At 38.5% G+C, this 11,938-nt stretch overlaps 1 protein-coding gene and 1 pseudogene across 8 annotated transcripts in view; one reads left to right on the top strand and one right to left on the bottom strand.

Annotated features, from left to right (window-relative positions):
• Nucleotides 1–11,938, bottom strand: part of CLEC7A (C-type lectin domain containing 7A) — a 38,638-nt gene that overhangs the window by 16,795 nt on the left and 9,905 nt on the right. For 2 of the 8 annotated variants that reach the window (XM_017545369.1, XM_017545373.1), the window contains one exon: nucleotides 9,659–11,146. The exons of 2 other annotated variants lie outside the window; for them this stretch is intronic. In XM_017545369.1, coding sequence (XP_017400858.1) covers nucleotides 11,014–11,146 — 133 coding nt within the window. In that variant the 3' untranslated portion in view covers nucleotides 9,659–11,013. Of the gene's footprint in view, nucleotides 1–9,648; nucleotides 11,147–11,938 lie in introns of those variants that run through there. 4 more of the 8 variants (XM_017545367.2, XM_017545371.2, XM_037744569.1 and 1 more) reach the window with 3 other exon arrangements.
• On the top strand, nucleotides 5,788–6,639 carry LOC108315805 (annotated as a pseudogene).

Below are 11,938 nucleotides of genomic sequence, written 5' to 3'. Positions count from 1 at the left end.
CTGAAAGCACCAAAAACCAAATTAGGCTATAATAAACTATAAACATTAAATTCAAATCCTTAAGAAGGAAAATAATTTTTTTTTAAAAAATCACACAATCAAATCAAAAATATATTTAAGAAACATTAGAGGAAATAGTCTACCCCAGTGAGAAAGAACCAGAAAACTAATTCTGTTAAAATGATAAATGGGATTCTGTAACACCTCCCAAAAGATCACATTAGCTGTCTAGCAATGAAGCCAAACCAAGGTAAAATATTAGAAATACCAAATGAAGAATTCAGATTAAAAGTTACTCAAGGAGATACCAGAGAAAGGTGAAAACCAACATAAAGAAATTTTTTTTAAATTCAGATTATAAATGAAACATTTTCTAACGAGCTAGATATCATTAAAAAAAAGAACTTCTGGAAATGAAAGGCACATTTAGGGAATTATAAAATGCAGTAGAAAGTTTTAACAATAGTCTAGAAAAAGAAAGAATTTCAGAATTCAAAGACAAGGCTTTCAAATTAACCCAATTAGACAAAAATGAAGAAAAAAGAATCACATGAACAAACTCTCCAAGAAATATGGTAGTATGTAAAATAGCCAAACCTAAGAATAATTGGTGTTTCTGAGGGAGAAAACAAAAAGTTGAGAAAACTTATTTGAAGAAATAATTGAGGAAAACTTCCCTGGCCTTGCTGGAAATTTAGATATCCAAATCCAAGAAGCTCAAAGAACTCCTGAAAAGTTCATTGCAAAAAGATCACCACCAATGCATAGTCATCAGGCCATCTAAAATCAACATGTAGAAAAGAAATCTAAGAGCAGTGAGACAAAAAGCATCAGGTCACTTATAAAGGAAAACCTATAAGTCTAACAGCAGACTTCTCAACAGAAACCTTATAAGCCAAAAGGAATTGCGATTCTATCTTTAGCCACCTTAAACAGAATAACTGTCAGCCAAGAATGTTGGATCCAGCAAAACTAAGTTTCATAAATGAAAGACAGATAAAGTCATTTTCAGACAAACAAATGCGAGGGAATTTGTAGTGCTACCAAGCCAGCACTACAAGAAATGTGAAAAGGAGTTCTAAGTCTTGAAACAAAAGCTCAATATGCACCAAAACAGAACCTCTTGAAAGCATAAAATTCACAGGGCCTATCAAATAATAACACAATGAAAAACACAAAGTATCTAGGTAACAATATGATGAGTAGAACAGTACCTCACATCTCAATATTAATATTGAACATAAATAGCCTAAATGCTCCACTTAAAACAAAAAGATTGGCAGAATCAATTTTTAAAAATCACAAACCGAACACCTGCTGTCTTCAAGAGACTCACTTAACATGTAAGGACTCATATAAACTCAAGGTAAAGGGGTTGAAAAAGGTATTTCATGCAAATGAAAACCAAAAGTGAGCAGGTGTAGCTAGTCTTATACCAGACATAACAGACTTTAAAGCAACAACAGGTTAAAAAAGAAAAACAAAAGTCAAAGAAGGTCATTATATAATGATAAAAGGATCAATCCAAAGATATGAGTCATAAATTGATATTTACCTAACACTAGAGCTCCCAGATTCATAAAACAATTACTACTAGACCTAAGAAAGAGATAGACAGCAAAACAATAATAGCGGAGTACTTCAATGCTCCACCTGCAGCATTAGATCATTGAGACAGAAAGTCAACAAATAATGAACTTAAACTACACACCAGAACAAACGGGCTTAACAGATATTTACAGAACATTATATGCAAGAACCAGAGCATATACATTCTTCTACTCAGACGTGGAACATTCTCCAAGATAGCCATAAGATGGAATACAAAACAAATCTCAACAAATTAAAAAAAATATGTAATATCAAGTACCTTCTCAGACCACAGTGGAATAAAACTAGAAATCAACAGCAAAAGAAACCCTCAAAACTAAATAAATACACGGAAATTTTTTTTTTTTTGAGACGGAGTTTCGCTCTTGTTACCCAGGCTGGAGTGCAATGGCGCGATCTCGGCTCACCGCAACCTCTGCCTCCCGGGTTCAGGCAATTCTCCTGCCCCAGCCTCCTGAGTCACTGGGATTACAGGCACACACCACCATGCCCAGCTAATTTTTTGTATTTTTAGTAGAGACGGGGTTTCACCGTGTTGACCAGGATGGTCTCGATCTCTTGACCTCGTGATCCACCCACCTCGGCCTCCCACAGTGCTGGGATTACAGGCTTGAGCCACCGCGCCCGGCCTAATACATGGAAATTAAATAATCTGCTCACAAATGATTTTGGGGTTGACAATGAAATCAAGATGAAAATTTAAAAATTCATTGAAATGAATGATAATATTGACACTAGTTATCAAAACATCTGAGATATAGCAAAAAAAGCAGTGCTAAATATCTACTCAGAAAGTCTGAAACAGCACAACTTGACAACCTAATGTCATACCTCAGGGAACTAAAAACAAACTAAACCCAAAGCTAGCAGCAGAAAGAAAATGACAAAGATGAGAGTAGAACTAAATGATATTTAAGCAAACAAACAAATCCAAAACATCAATGAAACGGAAAGCTGGTTCTTTGAAAAGATAAACAAAATAGATATACCATTAGCTAGATAATCCAGGACAAAAAGAAAGAAGACTCAAGAAAGCTCAATTAGAAATGAAACTGGAAACATTACAACAGATACCACAGAAATAAAGAAAATAATTTGAGACTACTTTGAACACCTTTTTTATGTATACAAACTAGAAAACCTAGAGGAAATGGATAAATTCTTAGAAAACACAACCCTCCTAGATTAAATCAAGAAGGAATAGAAACCCTAAACAGACCAATAACAAGCAGTAAAATTGAATCTGTAATTAAAAAGAAAAAGCCAACCAAAAAAACCCTAGGACCAGATGGATTTACAGCTGAATTCTATCAGACATTCAAATAATTGGTGCTAATCCTACTGAAACTATTCAGAAACTGAGAAAGAGGGAATCCACCCTAAATGATTCTATGAAGCCAGTATTACCCTGATAACCAAACCAGGAAAGAATATAATAATAACAAAAAAAAGAAAACCACAGACTAATATCCCTGATGAACATAGATGCAAAAATCTTTAACAAAATACTAGCTAACTGAATCCAACAGGCCAATCAAAAAGATAATACAATGTCTGGCACGGTGGCTCACACCTCAATCCCAGCACTTTGGCAGGCCGAGGTGGGTGGATCACCTGAGGTCAGAAGTTCAAGACCAACCTGGCCAAAATGATGAAACCTCCTCTCTCCTAAAAATACAATAATTAGCCAGGTGTTGAGGTGCGTGTCTGTAATCACAGCTACTAGGGAGGCTGAGGCAGGAGAATCACGAATTAAGGAGGCAGAGGTTGTGGTGAGCCAAAATCATGCCAATGCATTCCAGACTCAGCAACAGAGAAACTCCGTCTCAAAAAATAAATAAATAAATAAAAATTTAAAAAAGAGAAAAAGAAAAAGAAAAGAAATACATAAAAAGAGACTACACCATGATTAAGCAAGTTTTATCTCAGGGATGGCTTAACATAAGCAAGTCAATAAATGCGATACATCACATAATTAGAATTAAAAACAAAACAATATGAACATCTCAATAGCTGCAGAAAAAGCATTCAATAAAATCCTGCATTCCTTTATGATAAAAACCCTCAACAAACTAAGCATAGAAAAGACTTACCTCAAAATAATAAAAGCCACATAGGACAAAGCCACAGGCAACATCATACTGAAGGGCAAAAGTTGAAAGCATCCCTCCTGAGAACTACAGCAAGACAAGGATACCCACTTTCATTATTTCTGTTCATCATGGTACTAGAAGTCCTAGCCAGGGCAATCAGGCAACAGAAAGAAATAAAAGGCCTCCAGATTGGTAAACAGGACATCACATTATTGCTGTTTGCCAATCACAGGATTGTATACCTAGCAAACTCTGAAGACTCCTCCGAAAGACTCCTAGATTTGATAAACAAATTCAGTAAAATCCCAGGTTGCAGAATCAATGTACATAATTCAGCAGCCGTGCTATAAGCCAATAACGACCAAGCTGAGAGTCAAATCAATAACTCAACGCTTTTACAGCAGCTGCAAAAAATAAAATAAAATACCTAGGAATATACTTAACTAAGGAGGTGAAAGAGCTCTACAAGGAGAACTACAAACACTGCTGGAAGAAATCACAGAGGACACAAACAAATTGAAACACATCCAATGCTCATGGCTTGGAATAAATAATATTGTGAAAATGACCATACTGCCCAAAGTGATCTGTAGATTCAATGCGATTTCCATCTAAATACCATCATCATTTCTTCACAGAACTAGAAAAAAAAATCCTAAAATTCATATGGAACCATAAAAAAGCCTGGATAGCCAAAGCAATCCAAAGCCCAAAGAACAAATCTGGAAGTATCACATAATTAGACTTCAAATTTTACTATAAGGCTATAGTTACCAAAACAGCATGGTACTGCTATAAAAGTAGACACATGAACCAATGGAACAGAAAAAGAGAACTCAGAGGTAAAGCCAAATGTCAGGGCCAGTGGCTCACACCTGTAATCCCATCACTTTGGGAGACCTAGAAAGGCGGATCACTTGAGGCCAGGAGTTCGAGACCACCCTGGCCAACATGGTGAGACCTTTTCTCTACTAAAAATACAAAACTTAGCTGGATGTGGTGGCGTGCGCCTGTAATCCCAGCTCCTCAGGAGGGTAAGGCAGGAAAATCACTTGAACCTGGGAGGCAGAGGCTGCAGAGTCGAGATTGTGCCACTGCACTGCAGCCTGGGCAACAGAGCAAGACCACATCTCAAAACAAAACCAAAAACAGGTCATTAGGGAAATGCAAATCAAAACTACATTGAGATACCATCTCACACCAGTCAGAATGGCGATCATTAAAAAATCTGGAGACAACAGATGCTGGAAGGGAGGTGGAGAAATAGGAACACTTTTACACTGTTGGTGGAAGTGTAAATTAGTTCAACCATTGTGGAAGACAGTGTGGCGATTCCTCAAGGACCTAAAAATAGAAATTCCATTTGATCCAGCAATCCCATTACTAGGTATATATCCAAAGGACTATAAATCGTTCTATTATAAGAACACATGCACACGAATGTTCATTGCAGCACTGTTTACAATAGCAAAGACTTGGAACCAACTCAAATGCCCATCAATGATAGACTGGACAGGAAAAATGTGGCACATATACACCATGGAATACTATGCAGCCATAAAAAGCGATGAGTTCGTGTCTTTTGTAGGGACATGGATGAACCTGGAAACCATCATTCTCAGCAAACTGACACAAGAATGGAAAATCAAACACCACAGGTTCTCACTCATAGGCGGGTGTTGAACAATGAGAACACATGGACACTGGGAGGGGAGCATCACACACTGGGGTCTGTTGGGGGATTTAGGGGAGGGACGGTGGGGGGTGGGGAGTTGGGGAGGGATAACATGCGGAGAAATGCCAGATATAGGTGATGGGGAAGAAGGCAGCAAACCACACTGCCATGTGTGTACCTATGCAACAATCTTGCATGTTCTCCACATGTACCCCCAAACCAAAAACGCAATAAAATACATAAAAAAATAAATAAATAAAAACAGCAAAACAGAGGCGGCGGCACCACGTGGGCAGGAGCTGGCTTATGGGTCGGTGGGTTCCGAGCGGCGGCCGCTGAAGAGGAGCGGACGCAATTGAAGCGGCTCCGTCAGCTGATGGAAGCGAGACCTCAGCAGCGCGAGCCTGAGCGCGGCCGAGCCCCGAGCGCTGTCCCCGGCGGGTGGGGACACGTGGGCGAGGAGCCCCGCACGTCAGCCCAGCCTGTCCACGGAGACGACGGGCGCCGCCGAGAACCCACACGAGGCCTTCCGGAAGGCGGGTCGCCGGCGCGACCGCGGCGCCCCCTAGCGGGAATCAAAATCAAACCGCCGAGGGCGACCAGGTCAGCGCGAGCCAGCAAGAACCAGGAGCACGTGGGAAAAAAGCTCCTTGGGGGCTTGAGCTGCGATACCAGCAAAAAAGATTTAAAAGACCGTTTTACTAAATTTGGAGAGGTCATTGGCTGTACACTAAAAATGGATCCCCACACTGGACGATCAAGAGGGTTTGGGTTTATCTTGTTTGGCAATGCAGCCAGTGTGAAGGTCGCAGGCCAGGAGCACAGGCTGGATGGCCGTGTCCCTGACCCCAAAAGGCCATGGCTATGAAGAAGGACGCGGTGAAGAAAATCTTCGTCGGGGGTCTGAATCCTGAAGCCACTGAGGAAAAGATCGGGGAGTACTTTGGTGAGTTTGGGGAGATTGAGGCCATTGCAATTTCAGTGGATCCGAAGTTGAACAGAAGACGAGGTTTTGTGTTTCTCACCTTTTAAAAAAGAACCCGTGAAGAAGGTTCTGGAGAAAAAGTTTCATATTATCAGTTTAAACGAGCGTGAGGTCAAGGCTGCCCAGCCCAAAGCCCTTTATTCGCAGCAGCAGTATGGCTCTGGGGGCCCTGGAAACCCCCACGAGGGAACCGAGGCAGCATTGGTGGAGGCGGAGGTGGAGGTCAGGCTATTACAAACTACGGCAAGAGCCAGAGGCGCGGCGGCCACCGGTAGGAGCCACACTGAGGCGGCGGCAGGAGACCCCAGCTGGCCGCACACACGCTTTGTTTGGCTATGGAGGGAACACAATTACGTACCAAATCTAACTTGGCAAACTTTCTATGGCCTGTCCCATGTGCATCTTATTTAAAATTTCCCCCATGGAAATCACTCTCCTGTTTACCATTCTCCAGAGCTCTACTTGTTCAGGCAGGTGTTTGAGAGACCAGAGCCGCATTTTGGGCTGATTTTTTTTTTTTTTAACCGAGTTTTGCTCTTGTTGCCCAGGCTGGAGTGCAATGGCGCCATCTCGGCTCACTGCAACCTCCACCTCCCGGGTTCAAGCGATTCTCTTGCCATATTACCAGGTCCCCCAGAACCAGATGGCAGTCTCTGCTTCCTGATGCCGGGCTCTGCCTCCTGGACCTGTGGACCCTGGCTGTAAAGAGTAAATTGTTTCTTAGAAAACCAGTGTCACATTTTTTCACCTTTTAATTTCATATTATTTGTGTCATACATTTCCTATAATGGAAGTGTTAATTTTACTGTATTTTTCGTACCTTTTGGGAATCTAATGTAAGGTATTTTACATGTGTCCTGATTTTGCCACAGCCTGGATATTGAAGCTATCCAAGCTTTTGAAATAAAAATTTAACCCCCCCATAAAAAAGAAATAAAGCCAAATACTTAACAGCCAACTGATCTTTGATGAAGCATATATAAACATAAACAGGGGAAATAACACCTTATTTAATAAAAGGTGCTGAAAAGACGGACAAGCCACATGTAGAAGAATGAAACTTGACCCCTGTCTCTCACCTTATGCAAAAATCAACTCAAGATGGGTCAAAGACTTAAATCTAACACATGAAAGTATAAAAATCACAGAAGATTGCATTAGAAAAAACTTCTGGACAGTAGCCTGTGCAAAGACTTTATGACTAATACTCCAAAAGCAAATGCAACAAAAACAAAAATAAATGAGACCTCATAAAACTAAAAAGCTTCTGCACAGCAAAAGAAATAATCAGCGAGTAAACAGACAACCCACAGAATGAGACAAAATATTTGCAAACTATGCATCCAACAAACGACTAATATCCAGAATCCACAAGGACCTCAAACAAATCGGCAAGAAAATAAATAATAATAATCCCATCAAAAAGTGAGCAAAGGACATAGACATTTCTCAAAAGAAGATATACAAACATCCAGCAAACATATGAACCAATGCTCAACATCACTAATCATGAGAGAAATGCAAATGAAAACCACAATGAGATACCAGCTTACTCCTACAATAATGGTCATTATTAAAAAGTCAAAAAACAAAGATGTTGGCATGGATGTGGTGAAAGGAAATGCTTACACACTGCTGGTGGGAATGTAAATTAGGACAACCTCTATGGAAAACAATATGAAGATTCCTTAAAGAACTAAAAGTAGGTCAACAATTCTATCTTGCAATCCCACTACTGGGCATCTACCCAAAGGATAATAAGTCATTATACATGAAAAAGACACATGCGCATATATGATTATAGCAGCACAATTCACAGCAGCAAAGATATGGGACCAACCTATGTGCCCATTGACCAATAAGTGGAAAAGAAAATGTGGCATGTATACACCATGGAATACCGCTCAGCCATAAAAAGTAATGAAATAATGTTTTTCACAGCACCTTGGTTAGAGCTGGAGACCATTATTCTAAGTAACTCAGGGAGGGATGAAAAACCAAAACCTTTTTGTTCTGACTTATAAGTGGAAGCTAAGCTATAAGTAGGCAAATGCATACAGAGTGGTGTAATGGACTTAAGAGACTCAGAAGTGGGAGGTGAAAAGGGAGGCGGAGGGATTAAAACCTATGTATTGGGTACAATTTACATTACTCAGGTGGGTGACAGGTGCATTACAATCAGAATCCACTGCTATATAATTCATCCATGTAACCAAAAACCTCTTGTACTCCAAAAGTTATCGAAATAACTTGCAGTTGATGAGAATTTTAAGTAGAGAACTGACATGATTTTATTTAAATTTAGTGGACTCACTCCGATTTGTTTGAAAACAGACTGTAGAGGACAAGGGTGAAGGCTAAGAGACCACTTCAGAAATTATTGCTATAATCCAGACACGTGAGCATGGTGGCCCTTTAGCATGTCCTCTGTTAGGATCATTACTCATCTCGAATTTACCTTTTAGACTGAGGTTCAGCTAGCAGCCCTTTCACCATTCCTGTCTCTTGGAAAAGTGTGACTGTTTTCTGTTTATTCACATATGTTTCCATATAAGCTGTAATATAAACGTGTCTCAACAGTTCAGGTACTGTATGTCTTGCACAACCTAGAGAGATCTTACTTTACACCATCACTTTTGTCAAACTCAAGTCACGGGTTAGGTTGCCTGGACTGTCTGTTCTAGATTATTACAGCAGGATCTTCAGCATCCAGTTATTTACCTTGATTATCATAATTTCTTAGATTCATACACTATATCCTGGGGACCCAGAAGGAATGAATCAAACCAAAACCAAAATTAAAATACAAGGTATCTCTGCCAAACTCCATCCTGTGTCTTAACTACTTAAAACGGTTAACCATACTCCTTATGTTCTCAGCCTGAACTATTTCTTCCCTTTCTTTTTCTTATGTTTATTATATACTACAAGTATTTATTTTTTATTTATTTTTTATTTTACTTTAAGTTCTGGGATACATCTGCAGAACGTGCAGGTTTGTTACATAGGTATACATGTGCCATGCTGGTTTGCTGCACCTATCTGTCTCATCCCTTTCTACATATTTTTCAATAATGACAATACAAATTTGCATATTAAACAATAGTAAACCTCACAAAAATCTTCATCTTAGATTTAAAAAAATTTTAAGATCTCTAATGAATGCTTTAATATCAAAATATCTACTATAAATATTCCCTCCACCCACACCAAATTCATTTTTTGGGGAGAGGGCAAATTTTGATAGTGATTGTGACACACAGGCACATAATTTAGAGGCCAGGGGTTTTTTGGTAAGAGTTTTTTTTTTTTATTAAGATGAAATCCGCATAACATAAAATCAGCCATTTTAAAGTGAATAATTTAGTGAAATATGTACAATTTCTTTTCACATATTAATCAACATTAGAGGGATGCAAATGCCTCCCCAGTAATATAGAAATATCCACTGGAAATAAAAACAGCACCAGTGGGAAAGTATGGAAAAAAAGAGACAAATCAGCACATGAGGAAAATAATTTCATTCCAATACCTGTTTACAGTAATTACTGAAAAAAATGGTAAAAATTATAAAACAGTACATCATGAAACTAATATAACATGTTTCATATTCCAAAATGTTAATACTTGTTCCAATTAGATTGGTTATTTTTTATATTCATTGTCAGATTTTAAGTATTTTTTAGTGATAGTATTTAAAAAGCAGAAAACTTTCCTTTGAGAGCAGTTTCCATACAATCACATATTATACAAGATTCTATTAGTCAGAGATATGGCAGATGTACTCTCTGGGTTATTTGATACAAAAAAGTAGGAGTTGCTGCTTTTTGATGATGATAATCATAATTATGATCATACTGATGAAAATAACAAAATTGCTCTGATTGTGGTCAAGATTTTTTTCCATTTCTTCATTTAGCTCTTCAGAAATGTATTTCACCCTCAATCCATGTCTGATATACTGCTAGAAGTTAAGGGACAAATTGTGGCAACACACCATGCACTTCAAAGGCATATTTGAGTCAAAAACAACTCCAATAGAGCCAGGAATTAAGATTATCTTATGGCTTATCCCAGGTAAATACCAAGTCAATGGCAAAGTGAAACTTCAAGCTTGGGGCCAGGCATGGTGGCTTATGTCTGTAATCCTGGCACTTTGGAAGTCCAAGGCAGGCAATCACTTGAGCCCAGGGGTTGGAGACTAGCCTGGTCAACGTGGCAAAACCCAGTCTCTACAAAAAATACCAAAAATTAGCCAGGCATGGTGACATGCACCTGTAGTCCTAGCTACCTGGGGGGAGCTGAGGTGAGAAGATGGCTGCAGTGAGCCAAGATCACACCATTGCACTCCAGCCTGTGTAACAAAGCGAGATTCTGTCAAAAAAAAAAAAAAAAAAAATTCAAGCTTGACTGCCCTGACTCCATGTCTAGAGATCTACTAACTAGAACAATAATACTGGCCTGCCTGTAGGTCAACAAATACAGAAATCACAGCCTCCCCCTTCAATTTCTTGGTTAAGATTACAGTTGGCCAAGCTCTCTAAACTTTTTCTGCATTTATTTTGACCTCAGCTGTTACTCTTTTCTGTTCCGCTTTCTGTCCTCCTTACTAGCTCACATATTTCTTTCCTCCTCCTCTACCCTATCCCTTACATTGAAAACTTTTTCTCACAAATACTATATGAGGGCACACTACACAATTGATCATAAATGATTGACACGTGAATCCATACACAATTGGAAGATGAGTTTTCTTGGGTAGCTGTGGTTCTGATCTGAAATCTGTTAAAATAGAATACAATGATGTAATTAGAACAAATGTTAAGGAATACTGTCTACATGGCACTCAAATTAATTAGTAAGGATACTGGTGAAAAGAGTTCTGAAGTGTTTCTATTATTGGAAAAAGAGGCTTAAATCTAAATTGTTTTTAATCTCAAGTGGTTAAATGAATCGTTTCCATTATTAAGGCAAAAAATGACATAATATTTTTCTAGAAATGAGACTAGTTGCATAAACTTAAAAAAAAATCCTGGCAAAGAAGAAAAATCATTTAATATTCTATAAAAAGTTCTTTATATGTCTTTCAAACTATTACTTAGATGTTTCTTTATCAAATCAAGCAACAGTTCAGTGAAATTATTATTAAATATACTTAGTGAGTAGACCAAGCAGAAGTATTAATGCTGAAAGGAATCTAGAACTAAAAAAAGAATCACAGATGCCTTTAAATCAGATCATTTAAAGGAAGGGGAAACAACTCTGTATATTTTAATTTATCCTGAAAGCAGAACTATATTGACAGTTATGGTAATCAACATTGGTAAATGGAAGCCTTGTCCTACTCAATTTGGTCTTCAAAATCCTGAAGGAGCAGTGTTAATTAGTCAAACTCAAAGAGGATCACTGCACCTCAGTGCAAAAGCTATGACTTGGCGCTCTTCGTCTTGGGTATCTATCTCTTCTTCTTGACCCTGAGGTTGGAGGATTGAGAAAACTTTGCTTTAGAGATGACTAAAACTAGGATTAACTACTTAGTTTATACCTCAGGGAAAACTCTGATCAGCATTATTT

Source organism: Cebus imitator, unplaced genomic scaffold (genome assembly GCF_001604975.1).
Source record: "Cebus imitator isolate Cc_AM_T3 unplaced genomic scaffold, Cebus_imitator-1.0 Scaffold179, whole genome shotgun sequence".
Classification (NCBI taxonomy): domain Eukaryota; kingdom Metazoa; phylum Chordata; class Mammalia; order Primates; family Cebidae; genus Cebus; species Cebus imitator.
The sequence above is the reverse complement of the archived record's forward strand: the minus strand, read 5'-3'. Positions and strand labels throughout refer to the sequence as shown.